The following is a 24,047-nucleotide window of genomic DNA, read 5'->3' on the forward strand; positions in this document are numbered from 1 at the left end:
CACAGATGAGTCTCCAGAGCTTCCTCTTTGCATTCCCATTATTTATTATGTGATCCATAGACTGCAGAGCACCAACCCCCTGTTAAAAGACACTCAAATATATTTTGATATCATCATTATGTAGTTAGACATATATTCTACACTTGCACAATTATACACTATAACAATCACTTAGACGACTTTCCACTTGCACTGGATCACTGGGAGAGCTGTGGAAGGAATTAAAGCAAGCAACCACAATACAGTGGCAGCACAGTAACGTAGAGGTTAGTGCAGTTGCATTACATCACCGACTGGGATTCCATTCACACCAATGTTCCCCATGTGACTGTGTGGGTTTGTCCGCTTAATGCGAGCTCATGGTAATATGATAAATGGATTCTGATAGTACTTCCTTCCCCACTAACAGTGTTCCAATTACTGATGTTACTTTTTATCTGTCATTGGACCTGTAATAATGCATAATGACCCAAGTTCAGGCAGTTTCTGTAAATTGGAAGACTTGCATATTACAATTTTCACTCTTTTCAAAAAGCGGGCTAATGGCGCTTTATAAAATGACCTATTATGTAAAAGGATACATCAAGAATAAATAATATTCAGCAGTACTTCCCAAACATAAATAAGTTTGCACATTTAATCATATCACAGCCAAGTTTAATGCCATCCATTTTCATCATCAAACTCAATTACAGACAGTGAATAAAGATTTTCAGGAAGTATATTGCAAACATTTCTCTGATATTAAATGGAACTATTGAAGATCAACGTACATATGTCAATGCATCAGTAACTACCCAAGGACAAGTTCTAGGAACTGACAGCCAGCTTAAAAAATGAATTAATAAATAAATCAATTTGCATTTTCAGTAAATGCACCACTGTAGTTCTTACCTTGCAGGACAAGCCTGGGGGTTACAGGAAGTCACGCCAGTCGTGGGTCGAGTCTTTGAATTGCAGAAAGAAAGGTTTACCTGGGCACGAAGATCACGGTAACACGCTACCCTTGTTGTCATCTGACCTAGAAAACAGAAGCACCTTTTCACTCATCTTGTTAATGTAAATTGCAAAGTGTTTCAAAGTTCACAATGTTTTTTTTTAATAATTAAGGTACTGAAGACATTTCTGGTATAGTCAAAAAACAGGATGTCTGTATCCAGTGAAAATTGCTGCAGTGTAAAAACAATGACAGAACAAAGAATATTATTGCATTGAAGTACACTACACAATCCCAAGTTATTGGTGAGACAGGCACCATGAGAAGTAATTAGTCGGAAGGATTGCTGTTCGGAGTATTAAATGGTAAAATATGAAAGTTCAGTCTTTGAGGTCCAATTTCAAGTCACATTCAAAACAAACTGAGCCAAACAATTTTGTACATTATTCAAAATAAGTTAATGGAAAAAGCAAATAGCAAAAACAATCAGGTTCAGTATGGAGCTCATAAAATGTCAGCTTTGGTGGGGGTTGTCTGTGCAAATGTTGAAGTTCACCACTTATTCCTGTAAGTTTTTCTACCTACCCCTTGTTCCAAACTACTTTATCCCCCTCTCCCAGGACAAAGATGTGTGAGGGATGGATGACATTTGGACAGGTATACTGCCAGACACCATCTCAAATGTAAATTCCAAGCTCATCCTTTCAACTAATTCCACGCTCCAGAAATGTAACCCATCACCATCCATCCCAGTGCCCAAATCAGACCATTGTCAGTTTCATCTCCCATTTAAGCAAAGCTATGCTCCCTTCCCCAATGCATCCTTCCCTGATTCTTTCCACCCACTACACACAACAACCTCCAACGAAATCATGTGTGTGATATGCCTTCAGAGTGACAATATTGCTGTGGGATGAGAGGTGGTAGAGAGGAAGGGGATGCACCAACCCAAAATCCCCATTATTCAATCAAAACCACACACACATACCCACTTATCACAATACCTCGACCTCCAATTTGCAATAATTTAAATCCTGCTATGTATCAAATCTTACTCTTTTATACAGTAATTAGATGTGTTAACTTGCAGCATTTTAATTCTCTAAACATTCAAATATTAGTACATTGCACTGAACCTGGGGATGAATAGAAAAAGCTAAATCTGAAAAGAAAGAGAGAAAAAAAGAAAGGGGAATGAAGGAAGGGGAAGGGGGAGGAAGGGGTGAAAGGGGGGTACAGGGAGGGAAAGAAGGAAGCAAGGAAGGCCCATAATTCACTAACCCTAACCGTACTTCTTTGGAGTGTGGGAGGAAACCGGAGCACCCAGAGGAAACCCATGTAGTCACGGGGAAAAAGTACAAACTCCTTGCAGGAAAGGGCGGGAACTGATCCCAAATTGGTGACAGCTGTTGCTGTAAAGAGATCGCGCTAACATCTGCACTACCGTCCCATCCCAACTTTGGGTTGAACTCCGGTTAAGCCCCATTTGACTTGCTCATCTCCATTACTTAGAACATATTTAGCCCAATTTCATAGATGGGGCAAAATAACTTACTGCACAAAAGTGTGAGATAAAAGATTGGAAAGAGAAGTCTTTATAAAGAGAATGATTTGCGAATAGTTCTATGCACCCACAGTATTGCACCATGCTGTGGTAAAACTGCAGGAGTATAGAAATTTAAAGAACAAAGTTACATTAATTATCAAATTGAATACTATGAAACGCCAAGCATCTATTCGGTAATTCACCATGATCAGAATGCTAATTGGTGATATTATCGCTGACATTTTCTAATGAATACATCTTTTGTGTCAATAACATAGCTGCTGTATTGCTCATTCTGCAAAATATTTAGGATGAAATGAATATTTTTTATTAAAGGGCACTATCTCATGCAGTAATAAATTATGATTTATATTTACCCATATCAACATTGAAAATTAAACAGTCAATTGTACCTGAAGATATGTTACAATGATTCTCGGTGCAGAAGCGTAATATATTAGCAAGGAAAGAAAACTGTTTAACAGACAGAGGAAGAGTCAGATTAAGACCATAAAACATCAGAGCAGAAATAGGTCAATTAGCCCATTGAGCCTGCTCTGCCATTCTATCATGGCTGATTTAATAGCCCTCTCAACTCCACTTTTCTGCCTTAACCTTCATGCCCCTATTAATCAAGAATCTATCAATCCCGGCTTTAAATATACCAAATGACTTGGCCTCCACAGCCATCTGTGTCCCAGGGTAAAGAAATTCATCTTCATCTCTGTTCTAAAGGGATGCCCTTCTATTCTGAGGCTGTGCTCTCTGGTCCTAGACTCCCATACAGTAGGAAACATCTTCTCCACATCCACTATATCTAAGTCTTTCTATATTTGATAGGTTTCAGTGAGATCCCCCTCAGGAACTAAACTGAGGTAAGATTAGAAAAATAGAAATTAATTCAAATGTTATTAGTCTCATTAATAAAGGTTACTTGAAAATTATTGTAGCAAAGTTTCTAAGATTTTTACATTTAGCTTTAGAAATTGTTTCAAGCTTTACTGTATAACAGAACATCAAAATAGACATTATGAATTATTGAATTATGGAGAAGGCTTTATAAGAAAGATTGCTTTTTCCTGTTCCTACTTGTAGTGGATTAAGTTTCTGTGAGAAAAATAAAACCCATAGTCCTAGTATTAATCTTTTCACAAAATCTAAGCAACATAAATCGTATGTTCCGATAACATTACAGCTTGTATCTCAAACAGTAATCAATAGATTATACCAAAAATGCAATTGCTTAATTAACATGACACCAAGAGATATTTTGGATATCATACAGGACAAATAAATGAAACATTGTGCAATAAGCTAAACCACAGAAAGTAACTACACTAATTTTTGAATATGCATATTTTATCTTACTATAAACATCTTATTATAAAAATACAAATCGTATTCAGCCAAAGTGGAAAATACTCAACCGCGCTGGCAGCATCTGAGAAGAAAGAAATAGAGTTAATGATTCTTTCTTCACAGAATTGATGAATGTTCATTAACCTGAAACCCTAACTCTGCTTCTCTTTCCACAGATGCTGCCTGACCTACTGAGTATTTCCTGCATTCTCTGCTTTTATTTCAGATTTCTAGTATCTGCAGTTTTGTATGGTTATAAATTATATTCACATGTATTGTAGAACAGAAAACAAAATAGGGAAGAGGGTAATGTAATCAATACCAGGTGGTGGTTACGTGGAGGAATAAGGAGAATTAATGGGCATCTGAAAATGTTGCAACTAAGCATTTTAAGCTCTAGGTCAGGCAGATAAATTGAAATCATTTCTGGAAGTGTACTCTTCTGTTTACAGCAGGCATCACGATGGAACTTGAAGACAATTACAAATTAGCCAGCAGAAACTTGGCTAAAACTATTTTCAAACCGAATCAAAAATGAGTCACTTGGAGCTTTTGTATGAGTTCAATTTTACATGTTGGATATGGTAGACCTGGTGAAATTGGTACTGCTTATCTACATTTCTAAACTGTCTTTCACAATTTATTGAAACCATTAAAATTTAATGTAAATGGACGTTGTGTATTCTATCTCTTTCCTGGTTAATAGGTGAAGCTTGACACTGAATATTAAACTTAAAACACCCATTGAAATTAATACAGATTAAACTTCAATTTTTTTAGGACTGTGTGTTGAAGTGATTTTTTGCACAAGTGATTTTGATTATACTTTTATTTTGAGGGCAACAGACAAGGGACTCAATCTCATGCAGATTCTTTCCAGTTGCATGGTACAGAAGGCATCAATTCACAATGGCGTAGCCGTCAGCACGATGCTATTACTGCTAGGGGTATCAGAGTTTACAGTTCAATACCGGCATCCTCTGTAAGGAGTCGATACGTCCTCCCTGTGGAATGCGTGGGCTCTTCCTGGAAGATGTACTGGGTAGGTGAGTTGGTCATTGTAAATTGTCCCATGGTGATTAGGTTAGGGTTAATTGGATTTGTTGAGGGTTGCTGGACCCACTCCACCCTGCGTCGCTAAATTAAAAAAACGATTGAGTGGCTTTGTTAACACTGGGGTCTCAGCCCATATATACTCAGTGACCATTTTATCAGATACACCTGTTCACCTGCATTGTTAATGCAAATATCTAATCAACCAATCATGTGGCAGTAACTTAATGCATAAAAGCATGTAGACAAGGTCAAGAGGTTCAGTTGTTGTTCAGACCAAACATCAGAATGGGGAAAAAAATCTGGTCTCAGTGACATTGACTGCGGAATGAGTGTTGGTGCCAGACGGGGTAGTTTGAGTATCTGAGAAACTGCTGATCTCCTGGGATTTTCACACACAACAGTCTCTAAAGTTTACAGAGAATGGTGCAAAAATAAACAATAAAAAACATCCAGTGAGCACCAGTTCTGGAGCAAAACATCTTGTTAATGAGATATGTCAGAGGGGAACGGCCAGACTGGTTCAAGATGACAGTAACTCAGATAACCACACATTGCAACAGTAGTGTATAGAAGAGCATCTCTGAACACACAGCACATTAAACCTTGAAGTGGATGGGCTACAGCAGCAAAAGACCATGAACATACACTCAGTGGTCACTTTATTAGGTACAGGAGGTACCTAATAAAGTGGCCACTGTGTGTAGGTATGAAATGGGAGCTATATGTGATTATATAGGTACTGTTGCAGAAAACTGAAATTTAAGCTTTTTCATGTGTTTCAATTTGTAGCAAGTTCTCAGTGCTGCACTTCAAAATGCCACCCATTTGATCCCAATCATCCCATCGTTTCCCGCCTCCATCGGATCCCAATCATCCCGTTCCCCACCTCCATCTGATCCCAATCATCCCTCTGTTCCCCACCTCCATCGGATCCCAACCATCCCACCTCCATCTGATCCCAATCACCCCACTGTTCCCCACCTTCATCTTATTGCAATCATCCCTCTGTTCCCCACCTCCATCTGATCCCAATCATCCTGTTCCCCACCTCCATCTGATCCCAATCATCCCTCTGTTCCCCACCTCCATCGGATCCCAATCATCCCACCTCCATCTGATCCCAATCATCCCACCGTTCCCCACCTCCATCGGATCCCAATCATCCCTCCGTTCTCCACCTCCACCTGATCCCAATCATCCCACCTCCATCGGATCCCAATCATTCCCACCTCCATCTGATCCCAATCATCCCACTGTTCCCCACCTCCATCTTATTGCAATCATCCCTCTGTTCCCCACCTTCATCTGATCCCAATCATCCCGTTCCCCACCTCCATCTGATCCCAATCATCCCTCTGTTCCCCACCTCCATCGGATCCCAATCATCCCACCTCCATCTGATCCCAATCATCCCACCGTTCCCCACCTCCATCGGATCCCAATCATCCCTCCGTTCTCCACCTCCACCTGATCCCAATCATCCCACCTCCATCGGATCCCAATCATTCCCACCTCCATCTGATCCCAATCATCCCACTGTTCCCCACCTCCATCTTATTCCAATCATCCCTCTGTTTCCCACCTCCATCTGATCCCAATCATCCCGTTCCCCACCTCCATCTGATCCCAATCATCCCTCTGTTCCCCACCTCCATTGGATCCCAATCATTCCACCTCCATCTGATCCCAATCATCCCACCGTTCCCCACCTCCATCGGATCCCAATCATCCCTCCGTTCTCCACCTCCACCTGATCCCAATCATCCCACCTCCATTGGATCCCAATCATTCCCACCTCCATCTGATCCCAATCATCCCACCTCCATCTGATTCCAATTATCCCACCGTTCCCCACCTCCATCAGATCCCAATCATCCCACCTCCATCTGATCTCCAAAGAAATCTGCAAGTGATCCTTTTTAAGGTGGAGGGCTTGCTCTTGCTGATCAGACCTCATTTGCTCCACTGGCTCACACTGTTGCTTACAGTACGTGAACTATTTTTATAGAAAAGGTCATTGCGGCTATTGTTGATACCTTAACATGAACGTAGAAGCAGAATAAAATGTCTTAATGAATGAGACAAATTGGGATAGATTTTACCCAGTTTGTTCCTTTAGAGCTTGAACCTGATAAAAAGATACTTTATACTTTATTGTTGCCAAACAATTGGTACTAGAACGTACAATCATCACAGCGATATTTGATTCTGTGCTTCACAAATATTAAATATGAAAAATATTAAAAATTGTTAAAATTAGTAAATATTAAAAATTTAAATTATAAATCATAAATAGAAAATAGAAAAATGGGAAGTAAGGTAGTGCAAAAAAACCGAGAGGCAGGTCTGGATATTTGGAGATGCACATTATTGTATATCTTCTTCGCACATCATATAGACTGCTTATGAGGTGCACTGGACAGACACCCAGCTGCCTTTGAAGAAATCTGTGGGAGCTGTAAGGGAACTTCATTTGATAGCCACTGACTACAAAACTGGGCCACACAAATTTGGAAAAATAAATCAATTACTCTATATGACCAGAGCCTAAAGGAATGGTTTGAAACACGGCCAAATAAACACATATAGTAGCTTTTAGGAGTCTGCTAACTTGATAACACAACAAACGCTGAGCTTAAACTGCACCTTTGGAGCAACAGAAGTCAAGATCTATCACCTTCTAAACATGAGAAAGTCTGCCTATGCTGGAAATCCAAAGCAACACACACAGAATGCTGGTGGAACTCAGCAGGTCAGGCAGCATTTTGGGAAATGAATATATCGTTCTTGGGCTGGGACCCTTTTTCAGGACTGAGAAGGAAGGGGGAAGATGTCAGAATAAAACTGGTTGGGTGAAGGGAAGGAGGCTAGCTGGACGGTGAACAGTGAAGCTCGGTGGGTAGGAAAGGTCACGAGATGGAGAAGAAGCTATCTGATAGATGAGGAGAGTGGACCATTGGAGAAAGGGAAGGGAGAGAGGACCCAGGGGGAAGAAATAAGAAGGTGAGGAGAGGTTAAGGTCAGAGGGGGACTAGAGGAAGAGGAATGGGCGGGGGGGGGGGGGGGTGAATTTTTCCACCGGTAGGAGAAATTGACATTCATGCCATCAGGCTGGAGGCTACCCAGACAGAATACAAGTTGCTGCTCCTCTGTCTGAGGGTGGTTTCATCTTGGAACAAGAGGAGGCCATGGACCAACATGTTGGAGAGGGAATGAGAATAGGACGTAGAAACGTTTGGCCACCAGGAAGTCCCACTCGTGGCGGGTGGTGCTTTCTGTTTAATACCAGCCGGAAATAACTCCAAAAGTAACCTGGTCAAAATCTGAAAAACGTCCTTGAAGTGAATGGGACAATATATATCACTCTGAAGTAATTTTCACTCCAAAACAAGGAAAGATTATCGGTTGAACTTTCTCCTTTTAGTCATTTTGCAGTGTGGCCAGCTCAGCTTGTTGATTCATTTCTGATCCCTATCTCGCCACCTTTATTTCTATTTTATGTATATTATCCTGTAATTCCTCTTCAAATGTTTTACGACCCCTCTTCTTGACGTTTTACCCTTCACTGGATGAAAGTCCGGTTAACCATGGCAGGGAGTTGCAATATTTGACTGATTTTTTTTTAAAACCTAATGTTCATGTGGTAAGCTTGAAGCTGTAGCCAATTAAATTTCAGACTGGTGATTTCAAGTAGCAAATGGATAAGTCAGAGTCCATTTGAAACACGGTGGATGAAATGAGCTGCCATTAATGTCATGAACAGTACACAAACATGGAGCTCCTTATGTTTTCATTTTTGGTAGTTTTGAGTAGGTGGATACACTGAAGGTATCACAATACAGTCCAGAATGATCCTTCTCTTCAGATCTCTCTCATTTTCTGAAAGGTTCCTGTTACCCACCATTTTGTAATCAGAATCTGGTGAGGAACTGAGGAACTCCATCAGCACAAACACATTGGCGCATGTGCAAACGTACAAACAGGTTTTACTGCCTGGAAAACAGTAAAACGATCAAGTAATTATGTCACAATTCTGCATTAAGATCATGTTATTTGCACCATTTCTTGCCCTCGCTTAACCATGATCCAGGTTTGATAGTCGCAGCGGAGAAGCTTAAATAACATTCAGAGCTGAGAGCTGAAATGGAAAAATGCCGAAAAAATCAAAACCACAATCAAGCTTAATATCAACGGCATATGTCATAGAACTTGCTGTTTTGTGGCAGCAGTACATTGTAATACGTAATACAAAAACTATAGATTACAATAAGAAATGTATATAAAACTAAATTAAGTAAGTAGTGTATAAGAGAGGAAAGAAAGAAAAATTCTCAGCAGGTCAGAAAACATCTATGGAGAGAGACAGTTAATGTTTTAGGTCCATGAGCCCTCGTCACAATGACCTCCTGAGCTTTTCCAGCATTTTCTGTTCATGCTTAAGTTCTAGATCTGGAAATTATTTTGATTTAGGGAAGCTGGCAGGTCCATTTAATGGCACTTGATCAGTTTGAGTCCTTGCTTTCTGTAGCTAAGCCTCTTGTAACCTGGCTTGACAATACACACTGTTCTCACAGTTCACATAGCAGCAATACCCCGAAACGTTCTGCAGACGCTGGAAATCCAAAGTCACACCCACAGGATGCTGGAAGAACTCAGCAGGTCAGGCAACAACTATGGAGAGGAATAAAGAGTAGATGTTTCAGGCCAAAACCCTTCATCAGGATTTTGTGTGTGTGTGTGTTACTATGGTAATACCCTGTTATTTTCTCTTGGCAAGCCGAAGTGCACTGGTCCAACACCATCAAAGACAGTGCAGAACATATTTGTGTTTGTTTGAGCAGCCCACTGGGGTAACACTCAGGAAAAGATTTTCCCACTTTCATCCTTCCTCCAGCATAACGTGTCACAATGCTCATCTACCCCTTCTTTGACGACACGATGAACATTACCCAAATCGAAGTAGAAAGGTGCATTAGGAAAGTCATTTATTCTCCAGTGTAAATATTAGTTCTCTAGCTGCTCCCAGTAGATCCACTCATTTTGTCTATTATAATCATTCTGTTCACTTACTTCTAAATTCTCTGACTTTATTCTGCATTGTTTTTGTTTTACTTCACTCTCCCTCAATGCACTGTCAGGGATTGACCTGTATTGCACAGTATGCAAGACAAGCTTTTCACTGCGTGTGACATTAACGAACCAGTTGCAATTCCGCCCTGAGCACTCCACAAAGATGCTACAGATCTCCAGTGATTTACAGTCTTGCCACAAAGCATCCCCAATCCTCTAAGTAAAACAAATTGCTCCATGCACCCCTGTATAACAAAAACAAGACATGAGGAGGCCACTCTCAGGTTGGAACAGCAACGTCTCATATTCCGTCTGGGTAGCACCCAGCCTGATGGCTTGAACCTCAAGCTTCCGTTAATTCTCCCCCCCTCCTCCTGCTCTCTTTTCCCATTCCCCACTCTGGTTCCTGTCTCACACCTTCTCTTCATATGCGAACACGTCACTCTGGTCCTCCTTCCCTTTCCCCATGGTGCACTGTCTTCTCCTTCCAGATTCCTTCTTCTTCACAGCTACGTACCTCTTCCATCTATCACCTCCTGGCTCCTTACCTCATCCTCCTCCTCCACCCACCTTCCACCTCACCTGCTTTCACCTGTCACCTGACGGCTTGTACTTCTTCCCCTCCCACCAGCGTGTGATTCTGGCTTCCTTCACCTGATGGAGGGTCTCAGCCCAAAATTTGGACTATTCCTCTCCACAGATGCTGCCTGACTTGCTGAGTTCCTCCACCATTTTGTGCGCGTTGCAGAATCTCCTGTGTTAATATGTGATTGTGCGATTCTTTTCTTTGTGCCAGGCTGTGAAGTGTGGGCAGGTAGGAACAGGCAATGCTTCTCCTGCCTAATTCATCTGGGAGTCGACTCAGGAAGGCCCGCACGGTGTGTTGCTCCCGCTTTGGATTTCAGCTCAGCAGGAAATAAGGGCTGGTGTGCAATCATCATATTGGTTTATTTCAAGAGGTGGAGAGTGATGAATTTCGTACTGTGGTCACTTTCCATCAGCCTGTGCAGCACTGCCTATCAAAAGGAGAATGCTTTATGGTGTGAAGTAAATTGATGTCCTAATCTGTCATGGCTGGAGTAAAGTTTTACAACCTCATTTATTAAGCAAAGCTTTATCCTTTCTCCAATTCCTAGAAAATAAAACACCAAACATAATCCTTTCCTTCCTCTACATCCATAAATTTCTGCAGAACCGTCCACGTTAAACCTAATTTCTTTATGAGACCACAGATGCCAACAGCTGTTTTACATCATAAAATATGTAAAACGTGAAACGTTCCAGAAAAATCGATTAAAACCATCGCAGGTACATTTCAAAGGCTGACTACCATCTACTATTTACTCTGCTAATCTCTGTTTCACTTGAAAATAAATTTCTACCTTTGGAATTATTGTGCACTAGTCCTGCAAAATAATAACTCTTTTATGGATAACAAGTTATTTACAATATGTTCAAATGCCCTACTTAATTACAAAACATTAACAAAGAATGAAATGTTTAGAGACTGCTTTTAAATTTTAATTTTTCTTCACCCAAAGCATAAAATGTCTTCAATGCCTATAGATCAAAATGATGCCAACGCAATGTGTTTTTAGTTGCATATCTTTCTCAAAGTTCAAAATAAATTATCAAAGTACGTACTGTATATGTCACCATACTCTCGAGAATCATTCTCTTGCAAGCATTCACAGTAGAACAAAGAAATACAATAGAATCAATCAATACACAAACGAAGCCTAACAAACCACCAACGTGCAAAAGACAAACTGAGCAAATGCCAAAAAATAAATAATCATAAATAAGTAAATGAGTAATACTGAGAGCATGAGTGGTAGAGTCCTTGAAAGTCCATAGGCTGTGGAATCAGCTCAGTATTGAGGGAAGTGGAGTTATCCACATTGGTTCAGTAGCCTGATTACCTGTTACCGAACCTGGTAGTGTGGGACCCAAGACTCCTGTTGTGACAGCTCTCCTGCACGGTTGTAAAAGGACTTATTTTCTGACAGATAAACAACAGCAGAAGTGAGTTTCACTTTTCGGATTGTACTTTGTCGTTGAAACTCAGCCTGGATTCAAATTACTTGAAGGGACTCAGAAATCATATGGACTCTCCACTCAACTTTATTGGCAAGTTTCATATAACTTGGAAAAAGATAGATTGCACTAGACCTAACTTTAAGTTAGAAATTCTTCTAAACCCTGTAGTATGTTTAATGGTCGGAGGCAACTGGATTAAAGGAGGACACAGACAGCAGAAATTAACGGTAAAATGTAGTGTAGAAATTTCAGTGCATGAGAGCACTGGTGAAGGGAGGGAGGGGATTAGGTGGGAGCTGGAATACAAAAATAGCACGAGTCCTGGGGATTTGGAGATGGGGTCTCAGATAGATAGATAGATACTTTATTGATCTCAAAGGAAATTACTGTGTTATAATAGCACTACAAGTGCACAGATATACAAATATAAAAACATTAGAAGAGAAGTAAGAAAGAATAAACAATGTTACCTCAAACAGTCTAACAGGCGGTGGTGGTGGGGGGGGGGGGGTCATCATTTCTCTGGCTATAAGTTGACTCATTATAGAGCCTAATGGCTGAGGGCAAGATTGAGTATTGGTGTCTAGGTCTTGGTCAAATTGCAAGGTGGGAGAGGGGTATATTGGGGGAACTTAAGGATGAGACTGCAATCTAGAGCTGCATTTGAAGGAACTGCCATCAGGTTTGAGGACAGCTTTGCTCCTGTTAGACTCTTGAATGGACTTTTTGAATGACAACATGGACCCTTGACCTTGTAACCTACCTATTGCGATCTTACACTACTTATCTGCACTGTGCTTTCTCGGTAGCTTTTACACGTTTTTCTGCATTGCTGGTGTTTCACCGTGTTTTATGTCAGTGTACTGAGATGATTGGATCTCTATGAACAGTATGCAATGCAAGCTTTACATTGTGTTTTAGTACCTGTGACAATAATAAACCAATATCAATACAGACCACATGCAGGCAAATGTGCATTTAAAACTGGCATTGTCCTCATCAGACATCATGAGCTGAAAGGACTCGTCCTGTGCTGTACTGCTCTGAGTTCTGTGAAGACTTAATTGTCCCACGAGTGCCCTAACCATGGAAGGTTCTGGAACATCACCGTATTATTTTCCCAGTACTTTCCAAAAGGACTGTTGCATTAGGAATGATGCAACGTGGTGCATACACTCCATGGAGATCACATCACATCGGATATCTCAGAAAATGTACAGTTCTCTTGGAAAGTGATCCAATAATGATTGTTGACATCGTTTACTTTACAGTAGGAGAATCGGCATGCCACCATAGACTCTTGCAAATTTCTACAGAGGTATACAACCTCGGAATAGAGGGTCGTCCATTTGGAACGGAGATGAGGAGGAATTTCTTTAGCCAGAGAGTGGTGAATCTGTGGAGTTCGTTGCCAAAGGCGGCTGTGGAGGTTAAGCCTTTGGGTATATTGAGGCTGATAGATTCTTGATTGGTCAGGGCATGAAGGGATACTGGGAGAAGGCAGGAGACTGGGGTTGACAGAGAAATGGATCAGCCAAGATTAAATGGCAGAGCAGACTTGATGGGTCAAATTGCTCTTGTATCTTATGGTCTTACAGCATTCTAACTGGTTGCACCACCATCTAGTATGGAGGTGCCACTGCATAGTTTCGGAGAAGTCTGCAGAGGGCTGTAAACTCAGCCAACCCCATCGTGGGCACCAGCCTCCCCACCATCGAGGACATCTTCCAAAGATGATGCCTCAAGAAGGCAGCTTCCATCATTAAGGATCCTCACCATCCAGGACATCCCTCTTCTCATTAGTACCATCAGGGAGGAGGTACAGAAGCCTGAAGACACGCACTCAATGTTTTAGAAACAGCTTCTTCCCCTCCACCATCAGACTTTTGAATGGTCCATAAACTCATGAACAATATATCACTATTTTGTTCTCCATTTACATTACTTACTTATTTTTTAATATTTCTTATTGTGACACAGTAATATTTTATGTAATGCACTGTACTGCTGTTGCAATCAACAGATTTCATGACGTATATCATTGATAATAAAGCTGATTCTGAATCAGTAACTGCACTGAAGACTGAAGGGAACTGCATGAAGGGATGTAATGTCCTGTCTTCTGTGCACTTGCGACAGGCATTCAGAGTCCTCCAATTCTCCAAATCTGAAGTCGCACTTTTAAGATGCAAGGAGTGACTGCAGTCTGACCCACAAAGAATGCATCGGAAACAACTGAACGCAACGTTGAAAACCAGCTAAGCACATAGCCTATCTACCTTATGTGGCTTTATAAGGCATTGGTCAGACCACACTTGGAGTACTATGAACAGTTTTTTTGCCCCTTATCTAAGGAGGGACGTGCCGGCATTGGAAAGGGTTTAGAGGAGGTTCACGAGTTTCTGGGAATGAAAGGGTTAACGTACGAGGAGTATTTGACTGCTCTGGGCCTGTACTCACTGGAGTTTAGGTGAGCGAGGTGGAACCTCAGTGAAACCTACTGGATAATGAAAGGCCCAGACAGAGTGGATGAATCTAGGATGAGAAGGCACAGCCTTCCCTTTAGAACAGAAATGAGGAGCAATTTCTTTAGCCTGAGGGTGGCGAATCTGCTGAATTGCCACAAACGGCTGTGGAGGCCAATCATTGGGTATATTTAAAGCAGAAGGGCGTCAAAGGTTACAGGGAGAAGGCAGGAGAATGGGGTTAAAAGGGGTAACAGACCAGTCATGATAGGCTGAATGGCTGAATTCTGTTTCTATGTCTTATGGTCTTTCAGATTAATAAGCAGAAGGCAGTCTTTGTAGTTTAATCAGTTCCAGACACATTGACAAACTCGAACTGTTATACAGAACCACGGGGGCACGGCAGCACAGTGTCAAACCGTTCAGTGCACATGCTCTGTTCGGTCACTAATCCTCCACTCTGCTCTGCTCCTCATTCCAGTTCCTCTCGCCCCATCAGCATATCCTTCTCAAAGCAGCAAAGTATAGGAAAAATCTGCTCATTTCTAAGGAAAGGAAGCAGTCGATGAAACACCCAAAGTAATGAAGGGAAATTTGAAGGATATTGTTAAATAAGCTGAAACATGTGTCCATTGTTCTTAGGACTACCTACGTATACAAAGAAATCCCACCCTGTTTATTCAGCCTTTTTCCTCTGAGTGGGTGCAGCCACAAAGCCCAGATTCGAAAAGGAATAGAATAATAAAGGGTCCTATCAACAGGAAGGTTCACGAGTTACATCTTCCACTAATTGGTGATAGGAAAGATCCATTTAAGATTTTGAAAATTCAGATGTTACACATTTAAATAAGGAAACGTTACCTCCTCCACAAGAGGCAGAGCATTCAGAGCGAACAATAGCCCACGTGTAATTGTGCTTTGGAGCTGTCTTACTCTCGGTCTCTGATTTCGGCAAGGCAAATTCCCATCCGATCCCTGGATTTTTTCCCTGTAGTAGTATCTGCAAAAACAAATGTTTGGAAAATATTTTTAATACCTCATTTTCTACTTTGTTAGAAAGCAATAATGCGACAGAAAAATTAGCTTCTCAAATTAACTCTAACGGTTTGAGAAACTTTTCTCCCCCATTCATAAATATGTTCTGCTTGCCTGAGAGCAGCAGGCTTCAATCCTTCCATACTACACAGTTATTGGAATGCAACAAGCCAGGACAATGGAACGGTTACCTGCAACATCCCACATGGTGTATTTAAGTTCAGCTTTAAAAACTGCAAATAATTTCACAGGAATTAAAAAGCAAAAGATAATGTTATGTTTTACAGGGAAGATTCTAGCATGGATAAAGCAGTAGCTGACTAGCAGGAGGCAAAGAGTGGGAATAAAGGGAGCCTTTTCTGGCTGGCTGCTGGTGACTAGTGCTGTTCCACAGGGGTCTGTTTTGGGACAGATTCTTTTTACATTATATGTCAATGATTTGGATGATGGAATTGATGGCTTGCAAAGTTTGCAGACAATATTAAGATTAGTGGAGGGGCTGGTAGTTTTGAAGAAGTAGGGAGGCTACATAAGGACTTAGACAGATTAGAAGAATGGGCAAAGAAATTGCAGATGGAATACAGTGTCGGCAAGTGTATGGTAACGCACTTTGGTAGAAGAAATGGAAGGGTTAACTATTTTCAAAATGGAGAGAAAATACAAAAAACTGAGGCGTAAAGAGACTTGGGAGTCCTTGTGCAGGATTCCCTAAAGATTAATTTGCAGGTTGAGCCTGTGGTGAGGAAGGCAAACATGATGTTAGCATTCATTTCAAGAGGACTAGAATATAAAAGCAAGGATGCAACGTTGAGACTTTATAAAGCACCAGTGAGGCCTCATTTGGAGCACGTGAGCAGTTTTGGGCCTCTTAACTTATAAAGGATGTGCTGAAGCAGCAGAGGGTTCAAAGGAGGTTCACGAAAATGACTCCAGGATTTTAATGGCTTCTCATATGAAGAGTGTCTAATGGACTGTACTTACTGGAATTCAGAAGAATAAGGGGTGACTTCATTGAAACCATAAACAACTTAGCTATATATACAGTACTGTGAAAAGTCTTCAACACCCTAGCTCTATATACAATACTGTGCAAAAGTCTTAGACACCCTAACTATATATAAAGTACTATGCAAAATCTTAAGACACTTCAGCTATTATATACAGTACTGTGCAAAAATCTTAGACACTTCAGCTATTATATACAGTACTGCAAAAATCTTAGACACTTTAGCTATTATATACAGCACTATGCAAAAATCTTAGACACTTCAGCTATTATATACAGCACTATGCAAAAATCTTAGACACTTCAGCTATTATATACAGCACTATGCAAAAATCTTAGACACTTCAGCTATTATATACAGCACTATGCAAAAATCTTAGACACTTCAGCTATTATATACAGTACTGTGCAAAAATCTTAGACACTTCAGCTATTATATACAGTACTGCAAAAATCTTAGACACTTTAGCTATTATATACAGCACTATGCAAAAATCTTAGACACTTTAGCTATTATATACAGCACTGTGCAAAAATCTTAGACACCCTAGCTCTATACACAGTACTGTGAAAAGTCTTAGTCACCTTAGCTATTTAGACAGTACCATGCAAAAGTCCTAAAGGCCCTAGCTATATATACAGTATTGGTCAGAATTACACAAACTTTTCTTTTATTTCATTCAAGGTTATGGGCTTTGCAGACTGAGCCAGCATTTAACGGCCTGTCCCTCATTGCCCTTGTGAAGGTGGTACCAAGCTGCCTTGTTGAGCTTCTGCAGTACAACTATGTTTCATTCCCTCTCAATCAAGGCTAGGTGTAAGGTGTCAATTGTTTGTTGTTTTTTTATAAGTCATGTTAAAGCTGGTCCCCAGCAGGTGTGCCTCTGGTGCCTGACCTGAACCTGTCAAACACAAGCATCAAGTTTTGCTTACAGGGTTGTTTCACTTTTCATCATTTTTATTTATGTCCATGGTTTCTGCTAATTCTTAAATTGGATGAAACATTTCCAGTAAAATTGGGTGTTGGCTTTGATGATATTGTTTCTTAAATGCAATGCAATATCAAAGGTCAAAGATCAAAGTAAATTTATTGTCAAAATACAATATTAAATCACCATATACTACATTGAGATTCTTTATTTTGTGGGTATTTACAGGGAAAAAAAGAAATACAATAGAATTTTTGAAAAACTACACATAAACAGGCAGGTGATGGAGTGGAGATACATCTCTACCAAAAGAGGGGTAAGGCGTTCCTTCCCTCTGCTAGCTTGCAGGCCACCCTTGGGCAAGGTGTAGCACCTGCTTAGCCCCCCAATCAGGGTCAGGTGAAGCCATTGGAGCAGATGGTAGATAGTTCTATGAGCAACTGGTGCATGTCGCAAGTCCTGGTTATGTGACCACTGATGCCAGGCAGACAATCTCTGAAAAGTATTGACAATGGTTTGAGTCACCCGGCTTGTAAAGGTACTGCCCAGAAGGTGGCAATGCCAAGCCACTTCTGTAGAAAAATTTGCCAAGAATAACCATGGCTGTGGAAAGACCATAATTGCCAACGTCATACGACAAGGCACATAACAAACAAACGAACTGGAACTATTATGTCTTTCATAGCATAGTAAAAAGAATAACTTGATCAATGACCAGTCAATTAAGAGATTTTGCTGGTGCTAAAGATGCAATGTGGATTAATCAGAACGACAGCAACAATTATCATTACAGAAGGAGATGAGGCCATTCTGTTCACAAGTCTTGAGGCAGCTTCCCAAAGGTGCGGTCTTGTCAATCCCTCTTATCCCTACCTTCGGAGTCTTCCATAAAAACAATAAATTCCCTTTTGAGAGCAGCAATCTCCATTGCTCTCTTAGGCAGTGAATTCCAGTTGCACCTGAGAAGATCGTGCATGCGATCGTAGATCCTATTTGGTATAACTGATGTGATTACTGCATACGCTGGGAAGGTTTGCAATCATGGATTTGGCGAACAATGCAAACTTAGTTTAAACTAACAGGGCAGTGCTTGATGGAAGATGTGAAAGGTAATTTTACAATGCTGCAGTTAGTGATAAATTGCTAAAAAGGCAATCATAGAGAATTCCTTACTGTTAAAACCCTTCTCTGACTTTTGTTTTTTTTTCTATTTTGCATTAAAGTTGGCATAAAGAGGTACATTTGATGTGGAATTCATGAAATTTAATGAGAAAGCTCCATGTAATGTCACAACCACGGACACTACTGCAGGGTCTATATTGCCCCACAGGTGGACTACGCAACAGGTTTGAAAATCGCACTTGTGAGTATGAAGGTTCCAGCTAACTAGTCTCATTATGGTGGTATTTAACTCACTTCTGTTAGTGCTCGTCTTGTTGAGACTTGACAAAAAGCACAGCAACATTTACACTCCCTGCTTACCCTTGTCATTGTCCGGGAAAGAAGTCTACCATTTCGACTGACACTGTAAAGGAGCGATATTCATTTTGTATTAGTTATTGCTTCCAGCTGCAGTGTTGGCATTAACTTTCAGTTTGAGAGTTTTAGTTAACGACCCTGTTGGCCTAGCGTTTGTTGTTTTTCTTCTCCTTTAAATTCTGCAACAGTTCTCGTTAAAGTCAGTGAACTGTCAACCCACTTCCGTGTCTTTTTCTATGCACTTGAACCGTATCCAAACATCTTGGCATGTCGAGAATAATGTATTAATTTGGCAAATCACAAATTGGGGCATACAGTACATGATTCATTGGTAAGTCTGTACATTACTGTGTTCGAGCACAATCAAATGGTCCAAAATAGATGTACTTGAATGAGTAATGTGATTCAAGCAAAGGTGGAATTTAAGTACCCAGGAGAACAAGATCACTGACATACTTACTTTTAATAATAAATTTAATAACCTTAATCCTAAACCTAGTGATGGATAAGAGGCATTGATCGAATGGATACACAGACGTTTTACCAAGGTAGAAATGGCTAATATGAGGGGGTGCTATTTTAAGGTAGCACAAAAAAGTATGGGGGAAGATGTCAGAAGTAAGTTCTTTACATAGAGAGTGCTGAGTGTGCAGAACGCCTTGCCAGGGGTGGTGGAAGAGGCAGAGACATTAGAGGCAATAAAGAAATACTAGATAGGCAATTGGATGATAGGAAAATGGGGGCTATGTGGGATGGGGGGGTTAGATTGATCTTAAAGTAGGTCAAAAGGTTAGCACAACATTGAGGGCCAAAGGGCCTGTACTGTGCTGTAAAACGTAATTAGGAATTTTAAACATTAGTTTTATCTGTTGAAAATCTGATATTTTAATTATAAACACAAGCAACTCTGCAAATGCTGGAGATCTTGAGCAACAGACACACACACACACACACACAAAGCTGGAGGAACTCAGTGAGTCAGGCAGCATCTATGGAGGGGAATAAACAGTTAACATTTTGGGCCAAGACCCTTCATCATGACTGGAAAAGAAGGGGACAGAAGACAGAATGAGAAGGTGGGAGGGGGCAGGGGAGGGAAAGCTAGCAAGGGACCGGTGAGACCAGGTGAGGAGGAAGATAGGTGGGTGGGTAACAGGGATGGAGTAAGAAGCTGGGAGGGAATGGGTGAGACCAGGTGAGGGGGAAGGTGGGTGGGTGGGGAAGGGAGGACGAATTAAGAAGCTGGGAGGGGATGGGTGGAACAGGTGGAATCTAAATTATGTTTGTTCCAACCTAATCATGAGCTTTTGGGACGCAGACAGAGAAACAGCAACACTATTACACTTTGGACAAATAATGATCAAAAAAAGGCAGGTGAGCTTCATGCAGTAACTAGTATATTGGGAGACAGCTGCAGACAGTCAGATAGCTCCAATGTGGGCATCACCTTCCCCACTATTGAGAACATCTTTAAGGAGTGGCAACTCATGAAAGAGGCATCCATCGTTAAGGACCCTCACTATCTGGGACATGCCCTCTTCTTGTTCCTACCACCTGGGACGGTGTAAAGGAGCTCGAAGATCCTGGAAGAGCCCCTTCCCCTCAGTCATCGTAAACTCTGAATGCTACATCATTATTCATTTTTGCACGATTTACTTATTTTGTAACTCATAGCAACTTTGTGCAATAGAACCGTTCGGCTGTCGCAAAACAACCGATACAAAGCAGCGTTAACAAACCTGATTCAGATCTGAAGTGCAATGTTCTCTTCCGCGCTGCCTTTGTAATTTAACTCTCTGACCACTGAGTGGCTCTGCAGCAAACAGACAGTCTTTGCTGTAAATTGCCAGCCGAAAGGATTGCAGCAAAATCCTTTCGGATGGCAATTTACAGTAAAGGCTGTCTATTTTTAAGAATCTAATCTATGAGAATGGCTGTTTCATTACATTGGAAGTGCTAATCTCTGGGCACTTCGCGAGTGAGAACACTAAAGTGCAAAGGAATTAGGCCGGCTGGACTCTGACAGGGTGCCAATAACATTGGTCCCAGTGGACTGAAGGCAAATTGCAAACATTCCCTATTATTCTGACACGTCCACTGTTGTATAAATTGTCTCCATTTCACCGAGCGCAGGCTACCCCAAATACATTTATCAGTAGAGCCACCCTGAGATGTGTGGGTAAAGGCAGCAGGGATGGTGACTCTAGGAAAAGTTTACCTACAGCAGCATAGCCCATAGAGTGTTTTCCTGCAACAGAGAGCATCCCAAAGTAAGGGTCTGTTTTGGGAACTCCTGTGCCTGTCTCAAGGAACATGGAAGTCTCCAGATACAACTTCACAGACAGACAGAGGAACCACCATCAGTGTCTATGCAACAAACTGCTCGTTGAGAATCGAGGGGATTCAATCAAGAGCCCGTCCAAAGGCAGGCTGACTTCTTAGGTTGCTTGCTGTTCTTCCTCCGTTAATAAAGTATGAATTCCTAAAGCACAAAACACTGCATAGTCTTTTTTTTGATTTCAGGATAAAATAATCCCTAATGAGAGCCAAGTGCCAAAACAAGGATCTCAGGGAATGCTGCTTTTTTTAAAGAAGGTTTTGAGCACATCCTTCAGTTATTTTCTTCATTCTCCTTTGATGGAACTTCCCTTTCAGGAATTTGGCGTCAAGCATGTAAACTGTGTGATCATCTGAGAGTAATTAGCCAAAGATTAAAGTTTAGTTTTGTTCGTCACACTCCAAGAGGACCACGACCTTGTCATCGGGTTTGGAGGCTTGCGTGCCTCAGTGTCCCAGGGAGCTGTGCTGGCTGAAGTCAAGGCCTTGTGCTTTGGCTCTTGGGAGGGCCGCCCATGCCAAACAGGTCAAAGGGTAGAGGCCAGACTAAGAGTGGTCCACTGGTCCTGCAGATTCCGGGGTTCATCTCAGGGCTGCCAACCCTGACTGGTCAAAAACAATTGTGATGGAAACGGCAATGAAGTATCCTTCTATACAGGCAGAGATGAAGGACCTTCATTGCTGCCCTAAGCACCAGCGGTGTGACGGGCAGTAAGTAAGTTTATGTCACATGTACATCGAAAGATTGAAACATACAGTGAAGTATGTCAGTTGCGTCAAAGACCAATGCTGTCCGAGGACGTGCTGTGGGCAGCTCACCAGTGCTGCCGTTCTTCCGGTGCAAATATAGTATACCCGCAACTCACTAACCCTAACTTGTACATCTTTGGAACGTGGGAGGAAAACAGAGCACCTGGAGGAAATCCACATCTTCACAGGGATGAAGACAGTGGGGGCAATTGAACCCTGATGGCTGATGTTACACTAACTGTCACGCTATTGTCCTGACCCTGGGACTGAAAGACAAATGAATCTTAAACCAACTTCGAATAAAAAGTTGTCTTTATCCCTAGAGTGATTTGCAGCTGAAGATTCGCTCGTTAATTTGATTTTCTCTGCAACTCCTTGCAACACTGCGGTGTGTTTGGAGAACAGCCATAGTTGCATCAATCTGAAGCCTTCGGTACATGAAAGGAATGAGAAGTCTTAAAGTAAAAAAAAAAAACTTTGGACATGAGTCCCAGGTTGACTGCAGTCTTCACAGTCAGCTAGATCCAGAGAGCACGTCTAAACACGTATGTCCTTCTCCTGGATGCCTATTAGAGTATGCAGTGTGTAATTACCAAGGCAGTAATGTTGGAAAACTGAATGCATGTGTCACAATGTGTGCTGGCAATATCGGAACTTAGGTGAGAAAGAAAGACCTAGAGACGGTGACGAAAGTTTATTCATTATCATTCCAAAAGGACATTGGTGGCTCAGCTGAGCGACACCAGAAGTAACATTCTCAAAACTAGGACTCCGTGATTAGCGCTAATCAGATGTTCACTTAAATAATACAGTAAGAAGGAATCCCCAAACCTATGAAAATAAACTTAACAAGTTTAAACAGAAAGCACCAGGGGACCACATTACGAAGAGTGAGTTGCTTGAGAAAAATGCAGGGAACGAGTAACGACTCTTATCAAACAACAATTAACCATCTCAGATTCTCTAAAATCCATGGAGCCCCACAAGGGCCCAAAGAGCTCATTACAGCATGATGTCACAGGCTTACCTAACTCTACGTGAGTGCGTGTGCGCGCGCACGCTTGTGTCTGTGTGTGAAATGGTATTTTCATCATGCTCCGTTAAATCAACTACACCAGGGGTTCCCAACCTGGGTTCCACAGCCTCCTCGGTTAATTGTAAGGGTCCATGGCATAAAAAAAAGTTTGGCAACCCTTGATTTCCACTGATCTGCAGTAGAATAAAGGTGCCAACTTGGAACAAAACCTTGTCCAAGAGACACGAGCTTCTGGAAAAATAATTGACATTATGTTTGGTGAAACTCTATTACAACAAAGGGTTACAAAGTCTTATACCTGAAAAATGCATGGGCCCTTCGCTGCAAGAGTTTATTGTGCACAAAGCCCAAACAGACCTCACTGTATAAAGGAGAGGAATGAAAACAGGTAGATCACAAGATGGCATTGAGCGGATGTGGCTGCACTTGTTAGGGCCTTGGAGCAGGAGAGGAAAGCATGGTTCAGGGAATTGTATGGGGGCGGGGAGGGATGTGTTCATTATCAGTAATAGAATTCCAGAGTTATGATTGATCTTTGGAGTATGATTTGAGGTGTGGCGCCCTTCGTTTGTATTCAGCCCCTCAGCTTGTATTGGATTAACGATGACAAGAGTGGGGATGGTGTCAAGGGATGGTTAAATTAATAAGCTTAGCTGATTCTGAAACAAGGTTAGCTTTCAGCTTAATTTAAGATATTGAAAAGATTAAGCTGATGGCAGCGAGTTTGGGCATGGAGAGATCTTACTACTTTTGTGGACTTGGAAGGGGAATTTCAGCCCATTCTCAGCAATATTTCCAGAGTACTTTTCTAAGTGGATTCCTGTGGTCTCTTTAGGTACTGCTGGTAAGGCTGCTCAGTAATTTTTACAACCAAGCTGCAACTCCTAAGCACATATTCTAGCCACTTGAGCGTGAGTTGTTCAGGAGGTCCAATTATCAGTTTTGGACCTCGGTTTGCAATGTTTCAGGTTACACAAGTTGTCCACCTATTTACAGGCATGG

The 24,047-nt window shown here is 41.4% G+C and overlaps 1 protein-coding gene across 1 annotated transcript in view; it reads right to left on the reverse strand.

The window, feature by feature from the left end:
• The window catches only part of LOC140212316 (A disintegrin and metalloproteinase with thrombospondin motifs 16), a 201,243-nt gene that overhangs the window by 33,000 nt on the left and 144,196 nt on the right, over positions 1-24,047 (reverse strand). Inside the window, exons 17-18 of the mRNA XM_072283017.1 lie at positions 15,335-15,473; positions 895-1,021 (exon numbers count right to left, since the gene is read on the reverse strand). Coding sequence (XP_072139118.1) covers positions 895-1,021; positions 15,335-15,473 — 266 coding nt within the window. The remainder of the gene's footprint in view (positions 1-894; positions 1,022-15,334; positions 15,474-24,047) is intronic.

The sequence above is a fragment of the Mobula birostris genome, chromosome 19 (genome assembly GCF_030028105.1).
Source record: "Mobula birostris isolate sMobBir1 chromosome 19, sMobBir1.hap1, whole genome shotgun sequence".
NCBI classification, from domain to species: Eukaryota; Metazoa; Chordata; class Chondrichthyes; order Myliobatiformes; family Myliobatidae; genus Mobula; species Mobula birostris.